General features: G+C 41.6%; 1 protein-coding gene across 5 annotated transcripts in view; it reads left to right on the top strand.

Moving 5' to 3' along the window:
* The window catches only part of SYK (spleen associated tyrosine kinase), a 102,802-nt gene that overhangs the window by 55,507 nt on the left and 19,693 nt on the right, over window positions 1-27,602 (top strand). For 4 of the 5 annotated variants that reach the window (XM_037798257.1, XM_037798259.1, XM_037798258.1 and 1 more), the window contains 4 exons: window positions 14,951-15,089; window positions 18,194-18,275; window positions 18,661-18,710; window positions 20,563-20,631. In XM_037798257.1, the coding sequence (XP_037654185.1) occupies window positions 14,951-15,089; window positions 18,194-18,275; window positions 18,661-18,710; window positions 20,563-20,631 (340 nt within the window). The remainder of the gene's footprint in view (window positions 1-14,950; window positions 15,090-18,193; window positions 18,276-18,660; window positions 18,711-20,562; window positions 20,632-27,602) is intronic. The other variant, XM_037798261.1, reaches the window with a different exon arrangement.

The following is a 27,602-nucleotide window of genomic DNA, read 5'->3' on the forward strand; positions in this document are numbered from 1 at the left end:
ATAGCAATTTCCGTGGCTATCCAACTAAAATAAAAATATCAGAGTTTGTTCATTCTGATTTCCCCCATAATCTGACTTTGATTCTATTTTTACTTGGAGCTCAAATGCTAACAGGATAGGTAGTAAAGAGTACTTTCTGAGAGTAGCTTAAGTGCACGGTAAGCACAGCTGTTTAATGAGAAGTAGGACTGTGAGCTTTGGCCTCATGAATTCAAAGATTAGGACTACGAATTCTAAGTCCTGTTCATTGTTGTCTTTAGTGGCTTAACATAAATTTAAATATAAGATGGTATTCTAAGTTCTGTTCATTATTGTCTTTAGTGGCTCAACATAAATTTAAATATTAGACAGTCTTGGAGATGCAGGCCAATTCTGTGGTCAAGAAAAGTTATGGAATTGTTTCCCGCCAGCAACTTTGATCTCATTCCCTAGAGGTTTTCTGGCCCAAAGCCACACAGCCAGACCAGGCAATCTCCTGCATTTGCTGGTCACCATTTGGTGTCTCCAGAGGTACTTAATTGAATGTCACAGATTAAAACTGTTACATTCTAGCCTCGGAGACTTAACCAGAAACTGTAACATGGCCTCATGGTCAAGCATGTTGATTAATATCCACCTGACTTTGCTGAACTTTTCCTAGAAATAGTGGTTGTTTTTGCTGAGTATCCATCTATTTATAGAACTTTCCTCAGCCTTTTTACCACACACTTATTAAAAAAAAAATATATTGTAAGCACAATACTCTTTTTAAACTAGTGATCTTTAATGTTGATTGGCCCAAGATAGTGATGAGAATGATGGTTTCGTGGGCTGTAGTGATGGCTGCTGGTGGGCAGGGCCAAGAGCTTTACTACTTGGAAGAAAAATATATTTCCCTAATACAGGCATCTACCAGCTCATTTCCCCTAAGGTTTGGACTTTTAACATTTTCTTAGCAATAATTCCTGACGCAGATGTCATGGGATTGCTTACATAGCTTCTTGGCCTGTGAAGTCAACCCAAAATAGCATAATCCAGCAAAATGACTAAGTCCTCCTGACTTTTCACTGGTTGAGATGCTGGTTTTTATGCTGTTTGAGGAAGAGCTGTGGTCATGAAGCAAATGTCTATTCCTATTCGAAGTTGTCTGTTCCTAAAAACAGAAGGCCGCGTCCCTTGTTGATCTGAGTTCTGCTCAGTTCTGCCATCCTTTAAAAGGGATGATAATAAACCCCGTGCAGAAGTCAGGAAGCCTACATTTCACTCTTGTCTGATAAATGTCCCTTTGCTTCCTCCCTGCCTTGCACAGACTAAAATCTCATTTGTCCTTGACCCTAGCACCTCTCCCCTGTGCTGAGTTTTCCTCCCATGTTGGGGCTCGTGGTTTAGACAAGAAATTCTCAAACTTGGTGCATTTCAGAGCCAGCTGGTGTCAGAGCTAAAAAAAGTGCAGGGGGCCCCACAGTGGGAGAGGCCTGGGCTTCTGCATTTTCCCAAAGTCCCCCAACGGTTCACCTGAGGCTGGGTTCTATGCTCCACCTTACATTGTAATATCCTAATAATCTCTCTTTGCTGGATGCTCTGTGTGGCCCTCCCTCCACACCCCGTGCACATGGCAGACTCTGGGTGGTGGGCTGTTGAATAATGGGGGGGCACCACCCTTTAGTCACACCTAGGTCCCCGTGTTAGGTCCTATTGTAATTGACAAGTAGTAAGAGCACAAATGTGGAGCAGGTGGGACCCAGCTTCAAAACTCAAACCCTTACTGGCTTCAGAGTGTCTCTTTGGGGTTGATGGAAAAGTTTTGGTTGTGGATGGTGGTGACAGCAGCACAACATCGTGGATGTAATTACCGCCACTGAATTCTATACTTGAAAGTGGTTAAGATGCGAAATCTTGTATTGTATAATTTACCACAATAAAAATTTGAAATGAACAAACAAAAAGAAGCATTGTCACCCGTTGAGCAATCTTATGCAGACGGCAGAGCCTTCCCAAGGCTCACTCAGCTTTTTCCACAGACCTGAGATCAGGGATGATCGTGCTCTTTTATTTTCCCAAGAATTAAAAGCAAACGGCTACAGAGCACAGAGCACACTCCCTGGTGTGTATTAGTCACTCAGAAGATGCTGATCTGGCTTTTCCCCTCTCCAAACTTCCATGCTCTTCTTTCTCCAGCGTTAGTTAGGACTACGTATTTACATTACCAGGCAATGTAAAATGTGTATGTGCGTGTGTTATATGGGTTTTTAAAAAAATCTTTGTTCTAGTAACATGCATACAATCTAAAACTTCCCTTTTTTAACCACATTCAAAGATATAATTCGGTGGTGTTAATTACATTCACAATGTTGTGCTGCTGTCACCGCATCCATTGCCAAAACTTTTCCATCACCGCAAGTAATGTTTTTTTAAAAAAAACAAACAAAACATAGAAAAAAACAAAAGCAAACAAACAAACATGTGGAAGCACTTGGAAGTCTCTAATATTTTGTTATTTTATTTCAAGGCATTTTGTCTGCAACAGGTATAGGATGGGAAGGCTAATTGAGGTAATTTAGCGGTTTCTGAGTTTGTGGGTTTTTCTTTCTGCAGGACAGTGGATGTGTTCTCTTCCATATGGCTTATTATAAATGTTTTACTATTGTCAAGTACATTTCTTTAGGGTATGTAACGTTTGCCCTTGGTGTTGAATACAGCCCAGATCGTAAGTAATTTCTAGCACAGGGCAGGGTGAGCAACAGTGAATAGAGAGTCTTCCGAGTTCTGATTTCTTGACGTTTCCAGATTTTTTCATCTTTAGAACTATGTTCATGCATATTTTCTTTTCCTTTTTCTGGAAGATAAAGCCAGAAGTTTCGAGTGTTCTATGATAAACCAGCACCAGATTCTGCTGGCTTCGTGTCTGGTTTGAATGTTTCCATTTCTCTGTTCATTGAATGCTGTCTTCTCCCGCTCTAGGCAGTGGAATCTGCTGATACACCTGCCCCCCAGCTCACATGGGCCCAAGGGTTAATTAAGTCCCAGACCTTGTTTTGAATACTCCAAATTTTCCCTATTTAAGTGTCATTTCATAAAACACTCCTTATTTTGAATGTATATCTGTGGATCCTGAAAGTGGGATCTTTATGTTTGCATCAGAACTGGATTAAAATCACTGCTGAGTTTCCTTATTTAGAAAATGGGGGTGCAGTCCCAGCCTTCCTTATCCTGTGGTGAGGACTAAAGAGGACCCCTAAGATGGGGCTCAGCAATCTATTAGTTCCTTTCCAGCACGCGTTTCTTAGGCCCTTATTTAGATTTACCCAAAGGATGTGTCTGGGGCCTATTTTCCAGTCATTTAAATCAACTCATTCATTCTGTGGACCAGCGTTTATTGGATTCCAAGGTTGCATGGGGTGTTAGGCATTAGTCATTTTGTTGGGTTATTCTATTTTGGATTCGCTTCCTGTGCACTGTCTGGGCCTTGGAGATGGAGGAGTAAACTATGTAAATGTCTGAGTTCGTAGAGCCTATATTTTAGTGGACTGATAGATGCAGAAAAATTGAACAAGAAATCCATATCATATCAGAGAGAAGTAAGGGGGCAGAGCATGCTGGGTTTAGGGTGCAGGTTCCTGTTTTATTCTGGGGGGTGAGGAAGGGCTTCACTGAGAAGGAGACGTTTGTGCTGAGGCCTGAAGGCGGTGGGAGAGCCATCCTGGCAGAAGGAACAGCATGTGCAGGTGTGTTTGAAGGGCTCAAGCCACACAAGAGGTCACGGTGGCTGGTGCACAATGAGAAGAGGAGGATGCTGGGATGAAGGGCTCTAAGGCATGCCGCAGACTTCACTTTGGGCTAGTCTTAAGGAAGGTTAAGCAAGGTCTAACTGATGTTCAGTGGGATCCGTCTGCCTACCGTGTAGCAAATGGACTGTAGAGAGCAAAGGGTTCAGGCACATTTGGAGACCCTGCTCTGTGCATTCATGTACATTTGAATCAAAGTCCAGTGTTGTCCATCCCCGGCCTGCCTTCTCACTGTTCTTACCGAGCATGCTCCTCATACCTCCACTGCTCTCCTCTCCCTTGGCCTGCAGCCCACTCCCCAGCTGCCTCAGGTCTGCCCACAGTGGAAGTAAGGAAATGCACCTCCCTTACCTTGCACCTCCCTGTAGCACCTGGCAGGATGTTAAGAACCTAAGAGGCTCTTAGTTCTAGAAACAGAACCTAATTTTTGTGATTCCTCATGATAGGCTTTAGTAACTTGATTTAAAATAAGTTAATGCATGGAAATGTGCTGTGTGCAATGCCTAGCACTTTGAAGGAGCTTAAGAAATACAAGCTCAATTTGAGTCTGAATGAATGTGGGCACTCAAGACTGAGTGAGACGCAGCTGGTGGTTCTCATTTAGGGAATAACATCGATAGGCCAATGGGAAAATGCGATAGTTCTGCCTGGAATTGCTGATTTGCTCTACGGGCCAATGTAGCAAGACCCTTCTCTTGGGAAAATCTACATTCTTGCTGCCCAAATTAGAAGTAGGTCTTTCCTGCCATCATATCTCAAGTAGGACAAGGGAAGCAATGGGGAAGACATCACTGCCTCTCTTTGTCCCCATCCTTCCATTACTTCTTTTCCCTTCATCATTTGGAGGTATACTCCAACAGCTGTGGAGGAGGCTGTTTTCCTTACCACTTCTTGTTGAATTCTATTTCAGGAGGCTCAGGTTTGGAGAAGTGTTAGGGAATAGGGAGAGAGGGTGTTAGAAATTGGCCAGCTGCGTTGCTTGGAAGAAGCTCCTTCTCAGCTATCAACATGCCCTTTCTGTGTATCTCACAAAACCTAGTCAGAGCCAGGGATGGAGAGGGCCATGGAGGATATCCAGTCCATCCCTGTCTCCCTTGCTCATCTTACAGAGAAGGGACAAGGTCCCTGAGTGCCCAGGTTACTTTTACAAGTGGTGCAGCTAGTGGGAAACCATCTCAAAGGATTTGAAACTGGAAGGTTCATTTGGAATGTGGCAGCATTTCATGTTCTTGCCTTGAATACATGGATTTTGGATGAGCCACTTGGCAGACTGTCACCCTTGAACTTCTCCAATCAGCCTGGGGAGAGTACACCCTTCTTCATTCCCTGCATGGGAATAAAGCCTGATTCAACGCCTTTATTTTCAAGATTTCTAGATTTCTACTTCCTACCGTGACTGGGAGCAGAGTCCTTTTCATTTTACCCTGCATCTTTCTCTCAACTACTTCCCAAGGATGTTCTTTGGGTCCATTGATAATTCAGTGACTCAGCATTTTTGTGTCAAAGTCAATTTGTCTCTGCCACCTGGCTGTGGGGTAGGAACACATGAGGGCAGACCTGGGTCCAGTACTTAGAAGATGCTCAATTAATACCTGTTATTGAAATGAGTGAATTACTGTGGACCCATCTCCCTCTCCCCACCACCGTTTTGCTTCCTGGTTCCTGAAATGTTACAACGCTAGGGTAGTGTGTGGTTCCATGAGTCTGTGGTGATGAACGAATGAAATGCGGATTTTTAAACCTATCTCCATCTCCTCTTAAATTTTCATTGATGCATAATTGTGGGATATAGCAATAGACGTGGAAATATAAAACAGTAAAACAATATGCTCTGTGGTTTGTAGGATTCACCTTTGGGGAGGGAACAGTATAGCACGGGTCTTTGCAGTCAGGTTGTCTGGCATCAAAGGCTGGCTTCAGAGTTCTAACCAGCCACATGTCTTTGAGCAAGTTACTTAGTGGTCTCTTTTACTTTATCTCCTTGTCGATAATGTTTAATGAGGTTATTGAGAGTTATATATTATAATAAACAGAAAACACTCAGCACAGAACGTCAGCGTCTGCAAAGCCCTTCTCCTGTAGCAGTCATGAAATACACTTGATGCATCAGTAACATATACTAGAATATCACATCTTCAATGCAAACTTTTCCCCTCTCTGTAGCACAGGTGTACAGATGGCCCCAGAGTCTGTCTTCTGCAGTTGGGAATGTCAGGAGGTGCCCCTCTTATCCTTCTCTTCTCTCATGGTCCCAACTTAGAACCGCTTGACATGACATGTGCAGTATCATCTGCCAAAATGGAATGCAGCCTATAAAATATTTTAAAATGAAAATGTTCTATCAATACCACGTTATGCAAAAGAAAAAAATATATGAAATTGTCACCTTCTTCATGTTTAGTATCCAGCTGTAAATATTTTATTGTTTTTGGCTAAAAGTCCTTGCAGATCTTACAAATCCAAGAGCAAGTTCAAAGTGATCTTTAAAATTGATGATTACCCTCCAAAGAGCGGAATTAATGTTAAAAAGAAAAAGTAATGCTTCAGATTTGTCAAAGGAGCCGTCAAAATGATAAATCACCAATGCCACTTGAATTGTACTTTTCTACTTTCTGATTGTAGAAGTATGCTGTGTATAAAAGAGGATACCAAAATAGTTCTTTATTCAACAATATGTGCATTCAACTGGATTTGTGCCAGGCATTGGGATGGGAGCTGTGGATACCATGAAAAATAAGACAGACATTAGTCCCTGTCCTCATCATACTTATAGTCTAAGGGGGATGATGTTAAACTCAAAAAGACATATCACAAAGTACATGACATGTGATGATGTGTCACTCTCTGGCACATCATCTTACAGGACTTAATGCCGTTTGTGCCTATCTGATATTATCATTATTTTGCTTTGGGTTTAGTTGTTTATTTCCCATCACTCCCATTTTTTTTTTTTTTTTTGAATGCCATGACAGTATACTGAAGGCCCTCTAAGCTGGGACCAAATATGTGTGGTTTGGCCTCCAGAAGCCCCCAATAGCCAAACACCTTTCCAGCCCCCCATGAACAATCATTTCCACAGTGTGGCCATCCTTATGTGCTCTGCGTCTGAAATGCAGTTGCCTTCTTTACCTTCCTTCCCCTGTCCCTTTTAGGGAGAATTAAACACTTTAATCTTTGAGTCATCAATTCTTCATTAGCAATGTCCAGGTAGCATATGACTTTCTCAATTTCTTCCTTCCCACCCCTTCCCTTCCCACCATACCCTTTTCCATCAAATCCTTACACCACTCCTGTCCTCTTATTTTCCCTTCTCTCTTTCTCATTTTCCCTACCTCCTCCCTCACACACACACACATTCATTCACTCACTAATTTATGCCTCTTAAATCCAGGGCCCTGGAAGAAGCCCTTGAGGATAAAGCAGTGAACAGCATGGGTAGGTGGTCCTGAGAGGGTGTACACCATTTTGCACACAACTGGGGACTTGAAGATTCAGACCCTGGCTCTCTAATAAGAAAGGGTCCTGTCCACTGAGAATCAGGGCTGTGCAAATCTGAGCCATGTGGTCCTTGTTCAGGAGCAGGCACAGGTAGGCCTGACTTAGGGATACCAGATGGCACACCTGTCACCTTTGAATATTAGAACAATGCTTTCCACCTATACCCGACATCCTCTCCTCTCTTCCTGCCCAGCCACGTGGACTGGATGGCAGGCGAATACCCCGATTTGGAAATATGTATTAGTAATCCATTTCAGTGGAAGTGGGACTCTCAGTGTAAGGTAACCTTAAAAAAATTTTTATTTGCAATATGGAACATTCCTCAGAGAAACTGAGATAGTTCCTGACTATCCACTTGTATTCCCCATGACCAAGGGATAAATGTAAATTAGGATAAAGATGAAGAATGAATGCAGTATTTTTAGGTAGCTGGATTCCACAGGATGAATGCAAGGTCCAGAGGAAATAATGTAGAGTAGTAGTTTCCAAACTCTCATGTGTGTGCAAATCACCTGGAGAGCTGGTTAAAGTAAAGATCACTCCCTGAGTTTTTTTATTCAATAGCTCAGGGTTAGAGCTCAAGATTTTGCATCTCTGAAAAGTCCCCAAGTGATGCTTATGATGCTTTCCTGGGGGCCACATCTGAGTTTGCTGCAGATGCCCATTAATTACCTGGGCTAGGTTCATTGGAGGATCTGTAACCATATGTGCATTTGGGAATGCACCAAATACTGTAATATTTGACTGGATGAGATAGATTTAGCCTTAAAACTGCTTCTACTTATAGATAACATAAACGACTTATTAAGAACACCCAGGTTATGAAGTCAGACAAGCCTAGCCACCTAATATCTTTGTGATTTAGACAATTTTATTCATCTCTCTGAGCCTCAGTTTACTCAATAATAAAATGGGGAAATGTATTTTATCTGAGTCATTATGGGGATAAACAAGATAATTTGTATAAACCTAAGCCATTGGCTTCCATGTATCTGTTCTGCCTACATCCATGGATTCATGTTTTTCATCAGTTCTGGAAAATAATGATTTTTTTTTTCTTCACATACTACTCCCCTCTATTCTTATCATTTCTTCCTTCAGGGGCTCTTATTACACCTATGCAAGACCTTCTCAATTGATCCTCTGTATTCTTTCTTATTTTTCGTTGCCTTGTCTCTGTGCTACATCATGGATAATGTCTTTGGACCTGTCTTCCAGTTCATTAATTTTCTTTTCAACTGTGTCTAATCTGCTATTAAATTTATCAACTGATTTTTTTCCCACCGATTTCTTTTTTTAAGATTTCTAGAGGTTCTTTTTGTTTTGCTTTGTTTTCAAATCTTGCGGGGCATTTTTTAAGCATCTCTTATTGCTTGCTAATTTTTGTGATTCCATCTTGGATTTCTTTAACATTTAACATTTCATTACATAGTTATTTATTTTATATTCCATATCTGATTATTCCCTCCCTCCCTTTTTTCTCACAACACATATTTCTTTATGTTTTTGGTGATCTTTTTGAGTTCATATTTGATTGAGATCCTTCTGTGGGAATCCTGCGTGTCCTATGTTGGGAGTTCTTTCCTGAAAGGTTGAAGAGATCTTTTCTTCACAGGTCCTTGCTTTAATGTGGGAATCTCAGGTCCAGGTTCCCATCTTGCTGCTGGCTACATTGCTGATATTGGTATTTGCCCTTAGCCCAAACCCACATTGTTTTACTCTTCTTTGCTGCTCACTTTTCCTTGCCCAAATACCGAGCAGTTCTTTTAAAATATATATACATATATTCTTTAAAATATATATACACATGCATACAGCTATATTTCAAAAGCAAATTGTGGGTTTAGCAAAAACCTTCTCCTCAGTCACTAATGAATGAGGTTGTGTTCTGCAAACATGAGCCTCATACACCACAATAAAAGCTAAATTCAATCATTACTCTCATGTGCTCATTGTTGATCAAAGTATGACATTTTATTTGACATATGTTGTCCTGTGGCCAGAGGTTAACATCAAGAGTCACGGCCTGTTGAAGTTAAAAGTTCAAAGGGAGATGTGGGCTGATGCCAATATCAGTTCATTGGTGCTGATCAGTATCTCCGTGAACCTGAAGGAGAAGCAGCATGCCATAGTTCCACCTTCAAAAGCTAAAGTGGAGAGACAGAGGGGGCATTCATGATGAAATTTTTCAAAAGGCAGATGTCTTGAAGACCACCTTGGTGTGGTGTTTTGGACTGGTGTTCTAGACTTCTCTTGCTTTCATTGTTCATATGGAACTCACATGTGCCTTAATTTTGCTATGGTGCAAGGCAAAAGTACCCTGAAATGGCATCACTTTTGTCTTTCATGGAGCAATAGAGCTGCCATCTCTCCTGACTAGGGCATCCAACTGGTTCCCCTCTGCTCAGCTCTCCTTAAGAAGCCACTGTTGGGTAGATGATTTTGACTGAAGACTGAAATGATCCCCATGTGGCAGCATCTGCCGTCTTCTTCATCTCCAAGGCACAGCATCAGCCCTGGAGGGGAGGGCGAAAGGTCTGTCTATCTGCAATTCCACCCCAGCTACAGGAAATGTATATTATTTGCACACAGCCTATCCCAGGTAATCTCCCTCCCCTTTGCTCAACTCCCCTCCACTTTGCCATTCGAAAGGAGAAAGCCTATTGGGCTTGAATGAGCCTTGGGTGTTCTGTCTGCAGTGGGGTCACAGGGAAGCCACCTTGAGGGTCCCACCCCTCCTAGGACCCCTATTTCCTATCGGTGGTTGGGCACCACCACCCCACATCTTCTCTTATCCAGGAGCTGATAGGAGGGTAAGATGGGGTTCAGCCCTTTCAGGCTTGCCCTCTCTCTGCCTGACCTTTGCAAAGTGCTTTGGTATCTGTTCCAGTTTGCTAATGCTGCCATTATGCAAAATACCAGAAATGGATTGGCTTTTATAAAGGGGATTTATTAGGTCACAAATTTAGAGTTCTAAGGCCATAAAAGTGTCCAAAATAAGGCATTAGTAAGAGGATACTTTCACTAAAGAATGGCCAATGGCATCCAGAACACCTCTGTCAGTTGGGAAGGCACGTGGCTGGTATTTGCTGATCGTTTGCTCCCGGTTGTGTTTCAAAATGGCTTTCTCCAAAATGTTTCTGGGCTGGGCTTCTGTCTTTGTTCCTCTCTCTAATTCCTGTGCATCCTTGCTTCTTTCTCCCAGGGTATTTCTAAGCATCTGTGGGTTTTCTGTTAGCTTCTCCAGGACAAACTCTTGGCTTCATGTCTTAGCTTGGCATCTCCAAATGTCTTTCTTTCTGCATCCCCAAACATCTCCAAGCATCAGCATCTGTGTCGGCTCTTGAGCTCCCTAGCACTCCAGTGAACTGATAAAGGCCTACCCTGAATTGGCGGGATCCACACCCCCATGGAAATAACCCAATCAAAGCTGCCACCCACAGTTGGGTGAGTCACATCTCCATGGAAACACTCAATCAAAATAGTCCACTCAATAAGATTGGGTTAAAAGATCATGGCTCTTCTGGAGTTTTTAACAGTTTCAAACAGGCACAGCATCTATGAGATACAGGGCTTGCTCATCACACACCCTGATGCTATCAACCCTGGGAAGTAGGTGGGTGCTCTCCACATCCCACCAGTAAGAGTAGCCATGTCACAAGAGGTCAGGAACCTTCTTAAGGCCAGTAAGAACAACTTCACAGCATATCTGAGTTCAAGGCGTTGAAATCCCATGCTTAGTAAAAGAAAAAAAAAATTTTTTTTGAACATCTATTAACTTCTTCCTCCACGAGAATCATTAGGAAAAAATATTCTAGGGCTTGCATGAATAAACCTGAGGCCAGTTGACCCTGAGGGCATAAGGCAGCCGAGCTAACAGGAGCCAGAAGTCTTGCCTTTTATCTTTCTCTCTGCATGGGGCTCAACCTCAGTGGGGGTGCCACAGGATGAGCAGTGTTTTCTGAGGGACAGGAGGTGGCAAGAAGAAGGAGCAATACATTTCAGCTCCCAAACCAGTTTTTCCCGTATGTCAGATTAAAAATAGCCCAGCTCAGGATCTGCCTGCAGTCAGCAGATACCTCATCGTAGCTGGCCGTTAATGTCACTGAGCCTTCTGGTCTTTGCCACCTACAGATGTTGGGTCTGTTGGTTTCCCTTCTCTGCCCTCATTTCCTGCCAGCTGCTGCAGTCGCTGCTCAAGCTGCCTATCCATGGCTGATCACTGTTCCTTTCGGCTCCACGTGGCAACGGGCTTGACACTGCCAGGTCTTCAAGTCTGATCACCCATCCTGCTGGGTCTTGTCTCAGGTGACTGCACAGCCTGCCTGGGCTGGAGCGCAGGAAGAAAGGGCCTCTTCTGCAGGACCTGCTCTCTCGGGGAGTCTCAAGGAAGTGTGTGCCTTTGCAGAAAGAGCTTATCCAAAAGCAAAAGACGCTAAGTGTCCTCCTTGTACCAGCTTTCTTTTTATCCTATTTTTATTATGAAATATAAAACACATAAAAGAGTACATACTTATATATGTACGGCCGAATGAATAATGAAAAAACAAGCACTGGTATAAATACCACTCAAGTCAAGAAATAAAATATGGTCAGCATTACAGAAGACCCTGCTATGACTCTCTCTCGATCCAATCCTACATCCCTCCCAAGGAGATAATAATCTCTAAACAAAACCATTTACTTTTGCCAGCTTTTGAACTTTGTGTCAGTGGAATCAGGGAGTATGTTTTATGCTTGTGAGATTCATCTATGCTGCTTTATGTAGCTGTTCATTTTATTGCACTGCAAATACCATGATTTATTTACTGTGTAGTCAATGAACTTTTAGGTTGTTTATAGCTTTTGGTTGTCATGGATAAAGTTGCTATCCAGCATGTTTTCTGACTGTATAGTACACAAACTATGCATACTGGGGAGTGAATTGCTGATTCACAGAGTGTGTATACGGTCACTTTTAGCAGATGATTCCGAATTGTTTTCCGAAGTGGTTGAAACAATTTACACACCCAAGTGGCAGTGTATAGAGACTCTTGTTGCTCCCCATTCTCACCAGTGCTTAGTATTATTAGTCTTTTTAATTTTTGCCATTCTGAAGCATGTGTAATGGTGCTTCATTGTGGTTTTAATTTGCATTTTCCTGATTTCTAATGAGGTTGATCGCACCATCTCTTCCTTTCTGCCTGGGCCATCTTTAATCCTCCGTCTCAGTTTTAACACGAAAAATCAATCAAGGTTAAAAGCAAGATGAAATATTGGAGATTGGATGTGAATTCAGGAAAAAGAGAGTTCAGGTTCCAATTCTTATCTCCATGACCTTCAGGTAGCAGAGGAGACAGACGGGAAGGACTATAAATCAAGGAGAATGATTTTTTTAATATAGTCTATGGACATTAATTTCATTCTCTCAAGGTTAGCTTTTATATATGCATATGTTCTTAATGCTTTGGTATTTGTATAGCTCTTTATCCTTCCAAATTATCCTATCCGTTCTTTGTTAATACCTTATAAAATAAATGAAGCAGATATAAATATTCCCACATCGTAAAATAGTTTCCCCCTGACTCAGTTCTCCCTCCAATATAAAAATACGTTTTCCCTTCTCTGTGTTATCTGCTTTGGTTTAATAGCAAGAAACAGGCTTTAATTGACTGTGAAAAAGGGAGCTCACATTTCGGGCTGTGGGTGACTTGGTTGGGTTGGGAGGAAGGGGCCATTTTCAAGGGGTAGAAGGTTTCAGAACTGGCCACCCGCAGAGAAACGGGAGGATCTTCGTGTGTGCCTCTAGACACCCAGCCAGCTGCCCTGAGCAGTGGAGAGAACCCATCCATTGCACTCAGCCAAGCATGTCTTGCAAAAAAATATATTTTTAAAGCGAAATTCCAACCTCACATAGCACAGTTCAGCTCTCAAGTCTTGAGTTAGCTTTTTGAGATGAATCTACATGACAGGAGAAAGGAGAGCTTGGCCATATCTGTTTCCAAAACCCATCTCTCTTAAATGCCATGGCCATGGACACTGATCTCTTACAACTAAAGGGAGGCATCATAAAATCCCCTAAAACACAGAAGTCCCTAGCTTCTTCCCTAAATACATTGCCTTTGGGCACACTGCTTAGCATTTTAAAAAAATTTATTAGAGAAGTTATAGGTTTACAAGAATCATGCAATAAATGTAGAGTTCCCACATAGCCCTCCCTCATTATTAACACCTTACGTTAGTGTGGCACATGTGTTGCAATTGATGAAAGAACATTATTTATAATTGTACTATTAACTATAATCCATGATTTACAATAGGGTTCCCTGTTTGTGTTGTTCAGTCCTATGATTTTTTTTTTACATTTTTATTCTAGTAACATAAATACAACCTACAATTCCCCTTTTAATTCCAGTCAAGTATATAATTCAGTGCATTCATTACCTTGACAATGTTGTGCTACCATCACCATCATCCATTATCAAAACTTTTCCATCATCCCAAATAAAAGCTTTGTACACTTTAAGTATTAATTCCCCATTCCCTTCCCTACTCCGGCCCCTGGTAACCTGTATTCTCTTTTCTAACTCTATGAATTTGTTTATTCTAATCATGATCAGTGAGATGATACAAAATTTTTGGATGTCAGTTTCCTCATTTTAGAAAGTGCAGAGGTTGAAGAAGTTTTCTGGGAACTTGGTGGTTCACACTTTCTCAGTCTCAGGATCCAAAGGACTTGGGTTGCTGAAAGGGAGAAATGGGTTTGTGGATGGTAATGACCAAGAAGCTGAAGTGGGAGGGGATTTGCAGCTTCCAACCGGACTGCTTCCTCCCCAGATCCTACTCGCCTTTGAAGAAGACCCTCTCTTACATCCCCAGGAAGTCAGAGGCATCCCCTCCTATGCATGGCGGGAGATTTATTCATCTGCTTGTTGTCAGACTCCCAAGTTTCAGTTCACCAGGATTTCGGGAAGGATGATCCCAACCACAGTGCAAACAGAGGCTTTGGGGCGGGCCAGCCCAGCCCAGCTCTGACTCTGCTAGCCCTTCCATCACCCCACACTCGTTGTCACTTTCTTCTCCCAGTGATGACATTTCAAACCCCAGACCCTGTCTCCCCACCTCACAATGAGGGGAGTGTGAGGGAGTGATGAAGTCCCCCCTCCATCCATGGCCAAGAAGGTTCTGGTTCAGATGCCCACCAAATGCCCTCCACACACACACAGCTGGCACCCCCAAGCTAGTGAAGCTGTACAACCTGTGAGTGTCACCCACGCTCAGATCCCAGCGAAGAAAGAAGGTGAGTCCAACAGGGCTCCGGAGAGTTCCCCACAGTAGTTGGGGCGCTCTGTGGGGTTGGTTAGTGCTACCTGTCCTTGAGTGGTGGTGCTGTCTGGGTGAGCCGGGGAGAGGAGACGACTCACCCAGCAGTGCCCCCAGACCCCTCTGTATTACCACGCAGGGTTCCAGGAGCCAATGGGTCCCTAACTGGGGTCCATCCCAGCCTGTTAATGTTTCCTTCGTGACGGAGCTGGGAGTTGGTGGGGACGGCCGCCCAGGCAGGCCCTTGCCCAGGGCGCTGTGCTTTTCCCCGATCGGAGGCCCGGGCAGCCTGCGCTGACCGCCCCCAACGGGGCGCACCTTTCCGGGACGCCCATCGGCAAAGCCGGACGAGCGGCGTGTTGATTCGGCTCTTCTCTGTCTTCCAGGATCAGGGCCCGCGACAACAACGGGTCGTACGCCCTCTGTCTGCTGCACGAAGGCAAGGTGCTGCACTATCGCATCGATAAAGACAAGACCGGCAAGCTCTCCATCCCCGAAGGAAAGAAGTTCGACACACTTTGGCAGGTACACGTGGCCGCCGATGGGAGGCGCCTCACCTCGAGGGTGAAGCGCAGGGCGCCCCGGGCTGCGCGTCTTGCCAGCTTTAGAGGCGAAAGGAGCCGTCCAACCCCAGGCGAAAGCAGCAACTCATGGAGCTTGTGGGAGATGCTCCTCGGGTCCCTGCCCCAGACCTGCTGAATTAGAGTCTGTTTTTCAACTTCCAGGTGATTTGCCTGAGCATTGAAGTTCGGAAGCACAGGTCTAGAAATCCTTATAGCAGGTAAAAGAGGCTCCAGAAAGTTCCGTAGCTTGACCCAGACTACAAACCTCAACATAGCAAGGGCTTTGCTCATAGTGTAGCAGGAAGCCCTGCTTTAGGAGACCAGAAAACATTTCTTTCTACCATATTCTGGCTAGGACCCAGAACAGCCCTCCAGACAAATATACACGACATAAGAAGGTGTGGATGGCCAAGAAAGGCTGTAAGGAGAAGGCTCACAAGATGGTTCTTGGGTATTTGAGAGGCTGAAGTAGATGGAAAATGCCGAGTGCCGGTCTCGCTGTGAACTGGGGCTCTCTTCGTAGAAATTAAGATAATTTCGAAAGTGAGTGTAGACTTTCTGGGCATCAGGCTGCTGCATGTGCAAGACTGTTGCAATCCTAGTCTAAAAAGGGTTTATTCTTGAGCCACCCCCTAGTAAACCCCGAAACAGTCAAAACTGGGGAGATGTTGAAGCACTGATGAGCACTTAAATAATGCTCCTTCCTGCTTCGTCCGTCTGAAGCCAGGATAAAGAGCTTGTCTTAATTTTAAATCTTCACAGTTCCATTAGCTGACTATGAAGGAAGTAACAATGATAAATACTGCTGGTATCATTTTAACGAAGTGTCCTAAAAAACTGTCCTGGGTCCCTAGACAGAGAGAAAAATAGTGGACTCTGCTGCCACCTAGAGCATAAACTCTGTTACACTTTTGTGGGTGATGGATGCAATCAAAGGTGTGTTAAAATGCCCACACCAAGACCAAACAGGAGTCAACATAACTCAAAATCCCATCTTTTTACAAATTGAGACCAGTGGTCCTCATTAGCTTTAACGCACTTAAAGTAACTACTTCCTAATGCTTTTTGGCTCCTAATACTGTCATTGGAAAAAAACATTGCTTTTTTGAATGCTAGATGTGCCAGTTTGGATATATTATGTCCCCCATGATCTTTTAATACAATCTTGTTGGGTGGAATCTTTTGATTGAATGTTCCATGGAGATGTGATCCACTCAACTGTGGGTGAGAACTTGGGTTGAATTATTTCCACGGAGATGTGGCTCCTTCCCATTCAAGGTGTGTCTTGATTAGTTCACTAAACTGCTTAAGAGAACCCAAGAGCCAACGCAGATGCTGACATTTAGAGATGCTTGGAGTTGAGGACAGAAGGAGGTTTGGAGAGGCTAAGCTAATAGATGAAGCCCAGAGTTTGCCCTAGAGAAATTAAGAGAGGACCCCTCCAGACGCTTAGAAAGAAAAGCCCTGGGAGAAAGAAGCAGGGTTGCACAGGAACAGAGAGAGAGGAGCTGAAACACAACCTGGGATCAGCAGATGCCAGCCACGTGCTTTCCCAGATGACAGAGGTGTTCCAGACTCTATTGGCTGTTCTTCAGTGAAGGTATCATTTTGTTGATGCCTTAGTTTGGACACTTTTGTGGCCTTAGGACCGTAAACTTGTAACCAAATAAACCCCCTTTATAAAAGCCAATCCATTTCTGATGTTTTGCATAATGGCAGTATTAGCAAACTGGAACACTGGGTATTATAATATTTAAGCATATCCATCATAATGTTGACGTTGTCTTTTGGTTTTGTGGCTCAATAGCATCTGTCTCATTATTGACCACAGGTTTTGCTTTCTTTAAATGGTATTGATGTGAAAGAATATTTAATCTTATGTATGACAGTGGCCTGATGCAGATCAGGGAGATTAATAGTGAATATTACCTTTGGATATGAATTTCATGTCAAAGCCTCTCACTTCCAAAAAAAATCACTGATAGCGTGCTTTCTAAAGACAGCTGGAATCTTGGAGTCCAGTGTTCTACCCTGCGCTCACAGTACTAGACCACATCAGTGAATGAATGCCATTCATCTTCTGCTCATGACCATTTTGATTGTGCACTTTCATGAAGTCCGTGCATGACAGCCTTAAGGAGCTCTAACTGTGGGAAAGTTTCTCCCTGAGACTCTCTCCTACTTTTATGGATTCCTGCTCCGTATTATACTACTCAGCCCTAATTAAATATTTCCCATTACATATTTCCTAGCCGTGTGTTTAGGAAAGTATATCCAAACTGCCTGCGATATCTTAAAATTTTGCATGTGGGACTTGCATGTTGATTTTTCTTATCAGCAATGTCAAGTACCCTACTCCCACTCCCACAAGTCCAGAACTCTTTTGCTGGGAGTTGGTAACTGCTGCAGTACTCTATTTTAATATCCTTTACTTTAGAATAGGGTCCAGGAAAATCCCTTGGACCAAATCTGGCTCCCAGCCTGTTTTCAATTAGTCCTTGAAAAAAATGGCTTTTACACTCTTAAAGCATTGTTTAAAAAAGAAGAAGATGCAGCAGAGACTAAACATGACCTGCAGAGCCTAAAATAACACAGTATTTGCTGACTCCAGTCTGGAGGAAAATCCTTACCTGGATCCCTCCTCCCCAGTCACCCTTGTGACATGGAATGTCTGAAAATAGAAGAATTTAAGAAGATCTTTGAATGAAGATTGGAGAAATTGATAGAACGTCTCAAATATTTGTAAAAATTTAATAGGATTAATTGGGGAATAAACTATTGCATTGAACAGAACAGAAAGATGTTTGGTGTCCATTTATCAGGCTGTTAGGACCAGTCAGGTTGAAAGGAGGCAGGTGGCTGCAGAGAAGGCATCCGGAAGGGAATTTGGATGCTAGGAGGAGAGAGAGGGAAGGATTGGGAAGACTGACTGAAGGAAGCCTATTTGGTAGTTTATGCTTGTCCTTGAATCCTTTTTACCTCCCGAAAGAAGTCAGCAGTCATAAGTCAAATTTTTGTTTCCTACCTTGGTGATTTACTACGCTTTCTTACTTTCTTCTCTTTCAGCTCGTCGAGCATTATTCTTATAAGCCAGATGGTTTGTTAAGAGTACTTACAGTTCCATGTCAAAAAATTGGTGCAGACAGTGGTGAGTTGCTAGGACATTGGAGCCTCCGATTTTCAGACACCAACACCATCAGCCTCACTTTAGAGCTGCCCGGTTGCAGATTCATTTTGGATGACGCCTTCTTTTAGCTGATGGATTAAGAAGATGATGTCAGATGACTCTGATTTTATATTCATTAATCAAGAAATAGCTGATAACTTTCACTTTAAGAAAACCTCATTTGTTTTAATTGCATGAGTGAGAAAATGGAATGAAAAGGGATGAAAAGAAATGTATGCAGAAGGTGTATATACTTTCCACATAGCAATATATTACAATTATGTTGACTGATCTCTGGGTTGGGGGTTGGGGGGAGGTCAGTGGTTATACTGATATGGTAGTAATTGTCCCTGCTCTTTCTAACCAGGAAATATAAACTTTGGGCCTCGTCCACCACTTCCAAGTTCCCATCCTGTGGTAAGTGTCATTAGAAATATCACTGAAAGTGAAGCAATTATATGTTCGTACAAATGAAAAGCATGTTTTTAACTTCCAGGGAGCAGTGATGAGGTGTTTCGATCACACTTCCATGCACACCCATTTTTAAGCTGGGATTGCTAATGAGTGTTAGCGAGAATCCCCCTGTCTATTCTCAGTTCTCAGCTAGCCAGGTTTCCACAGTTTCTTGGCTATGTAAAATTCTCTCCATTTCCTAAAATTTTATAACATGACCGCGAACACCAGTGTTAAATTAGAAATATGCCTCGGGTCAGATTTGGGAAATGGTAACATATTATTCAGGTTTAGCCTGGAACCATCTACATTTTGGCGTGGGCACAACCCCACACGGCCACCTGCTGGGCCAGTAGAACCTTTCCATTATAAAGATGCTGCACTGAGATGTCTGAATAGCTCCTTTGGTCACATCTCCTGGGATATTATCGGAGGACTTTCTGGGTGAATTGGTTTGACTAAAGCTCAGGAGGAGACGACCTGGAATGGGGATAGGTAAAGCTTGGGGGAGGTATGGTGGGATCACAGAAACCCCCAGAGAAAGGAAGAGTTGAAGGAGAGATCTCGACCAGAACCCACCGCCCCACTGCCTATCACTGGGAAGTAAGAGCGTGACATGGGCACGCGTCCCCACTTGAGTTTTCTGGATGCAGGCATGACTGACGCCTCTTCCATAAAGAGAGAGGATTCTGCCTCTCCTCTCCCTCCAGATTCTTACGAGCTGATGCGTGCTCACTTATGGATTTATATCCAAAGCAGGAGTTGCTTTCATGTTCATTTTTTGAGGACACCAATGCCCTTTAATGCCCTTGGTGACGGGTAAAAATGTCCCCATCGTGAGCTATGCCCTCTATACCATCATTTTGACTTTTTGCTTGCTAACCTTAAAAACTAAAATCAGCAGAAAGCCAAATATATTTCTGCCTGCAGTAGGGACTGTTGATAGCTCAGAAGCTGAGCCTCTGCTGAAACAGGAGAGACTACCCAAGAGCCCAGCACTAGACATCATATGGTGGGAATGTGAATTTGCTAAAATATCAGTGAACTCTGGGATCGGTGTCTAAAATATAGCACCTTTAAGGAGTCAACATATTTTTTTACCCATCATCCCATAACAAGCCTGGTGGCTCTACTTTTAACATTATTGTATAACTCAGGAGACAGATCCATTTTTCCTTAAGATGGATGAGGGCTTAGGGCTAAGAACTCTCCAAAGGTTATCAAACCCTGTATCTCACCATGCATCACCCAGTGGCTTCCAGAAGTTACGTATTTTGGAATAACTTTTTTTTTGAATGGTAGAATGCATACAGAAAAAAATACACGTGCCCTAAGTCTACAGCTTCATGACTTTTTGCAGATACCATGTAATAACGAGCACCCTGATCAAAAAACAAAATTGAGCAGTCAGATTTGCTCTGTAGTTTATTTTGAGGGTTTATCTTGAGTTCATGACTTACTAATTCTATATAATATAGTTCTATATAAAGTAATTCTATATATAACTTCTATATATAACTTTTATAAATGAAATTCTATATAAAATAATTCTATTTAATGTAACAACTCTAATTGTTTAGTCTTTAATGGAAAAAAAAAATTTTCCTGATATTTTCCCAGATCTTTGTGATCTGGGAGTAAACTTGTCTTGCAACATTCCAAACGATCAAGTATCACCTGAAGCCAATGTTAATTGGCAAAACTGGGAAGGGGTTAGCAGGGTAATTATCAAAGCAAGTTTAAAATAATGTGTTATGTAAGGTATCCTTTGTTTTCTGAAACATTTACTATTCCTCTTTGCCATTATGGTTTCTAGAGTTGGTCAGCGGGTGGAATATTCTCAAGAATCAAATCATACTCCTTCCCAAAGCCTGGCCACAGAAAGGTGCTAAAGCTTCCCATGCTTGCTGGTCTCTGGCTAAGTGGTAGGACTTACCCGCACGCAATGCACATCTCCGCCCGTCTGACCTGCCCCTCCGTGTGCAACTCTCCCCTGGCCCTCCCAGGGCCAAATGCTCTGGTGCTCTGCTTCTGTGCTTCTTTGCCTTGTGTAGCCCTTGTTTCATATGTGACATGCCTCGGCAGCCCATCTCAGGCTTTTCATGTCAGTTCTCACTCTACTGCCAAAGTCCATTAATGTTAGCGTGCTACGTCTGCTAAAATTTGAGGTATAAAGTCATTTTGGTAAACGTGACCATCAGTAACTATTTCTCATATCAGGAAATCTTTGCAGACAGGGAACTTAGACTTCTGGGTTCTCAGAATCACAGGTTGTCATGTTATGATAATCAGTAACAGAGATTTCGTGTTTGTCAAAGGAATGGCAAGGTTTTATGAAATATCCTACACAGTTAGTAGTTAAGGCCATTTATTTTATAAACGTTGAGTGCCACAGTAATTCCCTTGTTGCTGTAGATTTCAAGTACAGAACTTTAAATATATAGCACGTGTTAAGAAAAGATGGAGCTTGAGGACTTGAAAACTGTTTTCCTTTTTTGAGGCAGAAATATTGACATATGATTTGTTTTCTGTGTTTTGTTATATGATTGAGTTTTGAGGGAAAATACAAAGAAGTCCTGTTGAAATGACTTTTATTTATAACGAGTCACTCCCCCTCACCCCCGAGATGTATATAATTGGATTGTTCGTCTTTCCTTTCTACTTTTGCCATCAATGGGATAAAATTGACTCTCTTAATAAGCCTTTCCATGTTCCTATTAGTTTATTCTTTCCCCAACATTTCAGTATATAATTGAACATCAACTCATGAAGTAGATTGCCTAGATTATTTATTAGGAAGAACAGCAATAAAAAGTCTACAATGTCTGAGATTTTGATTAGTAAAAATCTTCCAAGTAGACAAACCCAAGCTATTCTTAATCTTGGTGACCATAGAACACAGAAATGAGTTTAACACAGTTGAGGGAAAAAAATCCTGTCACACACCCGAATGGAATAATTCTGTTTTTAATGTCATTTTCCCAGTCGACGTGGATTAGCTCGTGGACACTGTCAGCTGTTTGATGTAGCACCACGTGTGAAGGGCAGTAGTGAGTTGCCAGAGGGGGACATGGCTTGAGGATGGGGAACCAGTTGTCAAGGTGATGTACTCTTTGTTGGCATCCTTTCTGTCCCCATGCTTTAGCATTTGTTTCAAGCCACTAGGGCCAGTTTGGTGACTGGAGCTTTTGTCTTGTATGGGAAACATTTCTGATAATTCAAGGCAAGGCTCTCCACAGCTGCCACCCTCGAGTTACACTGACCCCTGATACGGTGCTGCAGCATTTATAGTGTTCCTTGTGGGAGAAGATCCCTCTCAGTCACCCCGGACGGCTGTGTTACACTCTTAGAGACGCATGGCGGCACCTCATAAAATGAGATAATTCAGAATGTGTTTTGCTTCTGGGTATTTTTCTTTCATAAGCCATGTTTGCAAAGTCATGACTTAAACGCAGTTCAGATCAGACTGCGCCGCTCTGGGAGTGGCTCTGAGTTGTCTTGGCAGACAGGCTCACAAGGGTAATAGTCTTTAACACGGCGTGTACGTAGCTTCCTTAAACAGCACAGGGCAGGAGGTGTGGTGGGCAGGGTGTCTCTATCCCACCACGAGGCCCAGGGGCCACTTGGGTGCCCACTTCTTTTATTCCTTTTGCCACACTGGTGATGACCCCAGTGGAGGTGGGCCGTCTTGACACAGATATGCTGCAGCCCCAGGGTCCCACCAGTTTTTCGTATACTGTTCTGCTTATGATGACCAAGGCCCGCCAGCCAGCCCACAGCTCCGCCAGACCACGTGCAGCCTCAGAGATGCACGTTTCTGCCATAAACAAAGCAGACACATGTGGCACATTCATCGTAGTTGTGTTGTTCCCAATTGTATCATCCAGGGCTCAACCAGAAAGCAGAGCCAGCAGGGGATGTATGTATATGATACACACACACACATTTACTTACACCCACACACACATACACACACAGAGATATGTATGGCTCACACACATATCTGGAACTGTGGGATCTGGCTAAGTTTGATGTTTGTAGGGTAGTTAGTCAGACAGAGAATATCATAAGCATTTTTGGAGCCCCACAGAAAGGAGCCAGAACCATTGTCCACAGGCAGGAGTCAGTCAGTCAGTCTGTCTCTTTTTCTCTCTCTTTTTCCAGGGAAGGTCTAAGCTTTCTTCTAAGGCTGCCCAACTGATCTGATTAAGTCAGGCCCTCCCAAGATTATCTCCCTGACTTGAGTCAATTAATGAGGGGCTTTAATTACAGCTGCGAAATTCATTCACTTAGAATAGTGTTTGGTTGAATAACTAGGGACTGTAGCTCACACTAAGCCAAGTCAGCACATCAAAGCCCTCACCACAAGCAGGCAGCAAGACAAAATCATCATTTCCCCAGCAAATTTAAGCCAGTTCAAGTCTGATGTTAACCCTTTACTCACAGCAACCAAAGAAATATCTAGAAAATAAGCTTTAATAAATCTTTGGACTTAAGGACAACATGTCTAAAGATAGTTAAAGAAAATAACAGTAAATAGGGCAACATAAAAATATTAAAGATATATGTATGGAGAAGAACCATAGTAACATCAAAAGAGAAACTGCAAACTGGGAATAAGTTTTAGTCATAATGACACATATAAAAGGTTAATATCTTTAATATGTAAAGAGATTCTCTAAATCAATAAGAAAAGTATCACAATCTGATAGGTTAATAGGCAGAGGATATCAATAGGTAGTTTATGCAGTAAGGCAAATATAAATAGTTCTTAAACATAGGAGAAGATGTTCAATTGCATAATAAGAGAAATGCAAATTAAAACTGTAATGTTCTGCTATCTCTGTCTGTGAAACTGCTCCAAATAAAGAAGCTTAGCAAGGCAGTGTGTAGCAAGGGTGTGGTAAATAAGCACTTTGACACTCTGTTGGAGAAGTGTGGCATGATACAATCTCTGAGAAAGACAATTTCACAACAGCCTTCAAAATTAAAAGTGCACATAACTCCTTGTCTCTGCAATTTTATTTCTAGTTATGTATCATACAGATATCTTTGCCTTTATGTGTAATCATATACATGTGTGTATATGTGTGTGTGTGTGTATATATATATCTAAAAAGGTGTTTATTCCAATAGTATCTAATTGACTAAGTCTGGACATAATTTAAATGTCTATCAATAAGAAAGAGATTAAAACAGTTACAGTGAAATTCATACTATTGGAGGCAGCCGAGATACCATATTGTTTCAAGATATAATGTTAACTGCAAAAGACAAAGTCAGGCTGGTATAGCATAGAATCTCTCTGGAGGAATACACAAAATACTGGTAACAGGGAACAGAGGAGTGGAAAACAGGGAGTCAAGAAGTCCCACTTTTGATTGTTATATCCCACTTTTTAGAGTTATATCCCTTAAAATTATTTAATCAGTTTTTAGAAAGAGATTTGAATATTAGAATGTAAATTATCTGATTAATACTATGAAAATCCTTTTATTTTTACAAAAGGGTAAAAAATGTTGCCTATTTACATTTCAAACAACATTGACTTATGCAATTGAATTTTCATAGATGCCCCAAATACTTATAAAAGAGCAAGGTTCTATGATTTAAACTGTGGATTAAAAAAATTTATTTGCTCATGAGAAATATTTTAGGAGAATAAATATTTATGTTTTCACAAATAGATGGGTAATTGCCCATTATTTAAGCAATCGTGAGAAAAGGATTGTGGGAATTATGTCAGATAGTACATCTGTTTAGCTAAGGGGTAATGGTTTTCTTGAGTTTGTTAATGTGATCAATATAACGAGTTGATAATAAGGCACAAAAATACATTTTAAGCTTGAATTAACTCTAGCATTTCAGTTAATGGAAAGCGTTTTTGATTTGAAGATAACTATAATCAGTCAATCTGAAATTTCATAATAAAACTAGATTTTTCTTTAGAAATTAAGAACATTTCTATACTTATACAATGTAAATGAATTCAAATAAAGAATACAAGTATGATTCACCTCCTTTCCAATGCAACTTACTTTAAGCATCAGTAGTCTTTAAATGAACAAAGTCCCTTGTATTATTAGTGCTGGGTTTTTATTTCTTTGCTACTCTGTACATTAACTTATCCTTCTGTTAAGGAAAATATGCAGAGTTTAAACAGCAGCATCCTAAAGTCTTAAAGACAGATTTTCAGTTTCACATTTCACAGGTACATTCTCTAAGTCAATGAGGCTGGAATGCTTTCCAGAATTTCAAATTAAAATCCATCTTTCATGCTTTATTCCAAAGTACACACTGATGATTGGAGTACTTTAAATTTTATGTTTAAATACCCAATTTACTAGGACCAAGAGGGCAGGAGCATAGAAAAGAAAGAAAAAGTCGTTCTCAAATCATACTTTTTTACTTGAAAATGCCTAAGCAGTGGGCCAGAGCACTGAGAAAATGTGTTTCCATGTAATTATAAAGGGTCAGATTTTAGATCTTTGCTTCTAAGGTGAGAGAGGCTTAATTTCAAAGGTCAAGTGACATGTTCATGAATTTAAAACGACCCTAATATTATCCCACATCCCTGCCAGAGACTATTTGCCCTTGTCGCAGTGGTCTCATTCCCATAGACAGGCACCCTGTATCTGGTTCATTGTAGCCAGTATTTCTAAAGAAAACTGGCTTCTCTAGTCACTGCAGTCATAAGTATATTGCTGTCGGTGTTACTACTATGGCCTAACTTGAAAATGTCTTGTAAGTTGCCTGGGTGTAAAAGTTAAAGTCTAAAAAATGGAATTAGGACAGCCCCAAATCAGGAAATGGACAGCCCCAAATCAGGAAACTTGATTTAGTATGCCAGTTTCAGAAGAATCTTATTTTTTCCCTTTTATTCACTCTGTGTTCCAAGTTCTGAAACATGGATACTCAAAGAATATTTGAATTATATTTCTATTTGCAGTGTAGCCTGATCAATAAGGATCAGGGACCATAATTCAAAGTCTAACATAATTTTGCTTATTATTGTGCAGTGGTCCATTGTTAACTGAATTTATAAAACTTAATTTACAAAAATTAAGTTTTTGTAATTTATAAAATTTTACTTTTATAATTAATTTATAAAATTAATTTCTAAAAATTTGTGATTTCTAAAAATCACAAATTGCTCTTTTGAAAGGTAGAAACCTTAGCTAGCTAGTACCATCTAGTGGTGTGCCGTGAGTGGGATTTCTTTTTTGAAGATGTGCAAAAATGGGTTAAAAAGGAGCTGCAGCATTTCATTTGCATCTTGCTGTCTCTATGCAGAAAAGATGATATTGTTGATTAGGACAGAATAAATAATGAAATACAAAGCAGAAAGAATAATGATAAATAATCAAAATGTGGACCAGCAATGCATTTTTCAATAACGTTAACCTTTCATTACATTTTAAATAATAATTGATATTTTTATAATTCATTATTATGCCTTAATGCCCATCTTTCTGAGGTCCTGAAATTCCATATGTCAACTGACCATTTCTTCCTGAGGATGTTTTATTGTTGTTATTCTTCTTCTGCTGAATGGCATTTCATCAAGTTTCTTTGGGAAAGAGGAAATTTCCATTTTGTATCTTCATCTCCATACAGACTACCGACAGCTCTTTTAACTGAGGCAATGGAAAACCACCCATTTCTTCCCAAGAATTTTCTCCCAAATGTAGAGCCATTCTTTGTTCAAATCCCTTCAGTCACCAAGAAGGAACGGGAGTGGAAAGGTCCAGCTGGGTCAGAGTGGGAGAGAGCTGAGTTGGTTTCTTGAGGGGAATGTGTTTCTGTTTGTGGCTGGGGTGTAATGGAAGCCCTGAGCCACCACAGTTGGAAATATGGAGCCTAAACTCCAAAGGAAATCCCTGATTTGTTTCTTTATCCATAAGCCAAGATAGACTAGGAGTAAAACAACACACAATCAGTAAGAATCTAAAATACTCATGCTCAGAGGTTAGATGCTCTGTGTCTGTCACTATAGATTTTTACTCCTGATACCCTAGTATCTTCTGCAGTATTTTTTACAACTTGCCACTGTTTTAAAATTCTTCCTCGTGGAATACATATGTAAGGCAATTGCATTCTGGCTTAAAATCGTAACAAGCCTTTGGGAACTACCTCCCGCTCTGGAAAGCACTCTAAAAGGCTGCACCCCAATGATAATTTAGTGGGCAGAGGGCAGCAGCTTTCAAGGTCAAAAGAAGGAGTAAATAATTCTCATCTATGATAGCAAGTGCTAGGGATATCCTTTAATCCCACATGTGTTGATGTCTACTCTTTGGATCTCAAAAGCTTCCTGCCTGCAGGGAAAATCGAAGGAGTTGAAATGATAGTCCGTGCTAACCTGGGACTTTTTATTTGTTAATTTGGGGACTATTTCCAGCCTGGAGTTTGATTGCGAGAGGGAACTGAGCAGAGAGGGAGGCTGGAAAACCTTGGAGATTTTCTGATGTCTCGTACGACAGTTCTCTTGAGACGGGGAAATTCTTTTGTAAATCAGAAGTGAAATCACAGTGCATCCAATAGTCCTGTAATCATACATAAATTTTTAAGAGAGGCAGATTATCATTTGGGATTATCCATATCTATCTCCCTCTATTAGTATAAAGACTTGAGAGGTAACTTATTTTTAAATCACATTGGTCTGCACATCATATCTCCCAGTTTTAAAAATTTATTTTCATTCGTTCATTCATTCATTCATTCATGCATTCAGCACATTTTTATAGAGGACCCACGGCAGGCTTGGCACTGCTGCTAATGGCAGTGAATAAATGGCTGTGCCCCCTGGAGCTTGTATTCCCTTTTCATTCTTGATGCATCATGGTTGCTTCTATTAAA

This window comes from Choloepus didactylus, chromosome 10, assembly GCF_015220235.1.
Source record: "Choloepus didactylus isolate mChoDid1 chromosome 10, mChoDid1.pri, whole genome shotgun sequence".
In the NCBI taxonomy this organism is placed as follows: domain Eukaryota; kingdom Metazoa; phylum Chordata; class Mammalia; order Pilosa; family Megalonychidae; genus Choloepus; species Choloepus didactylus.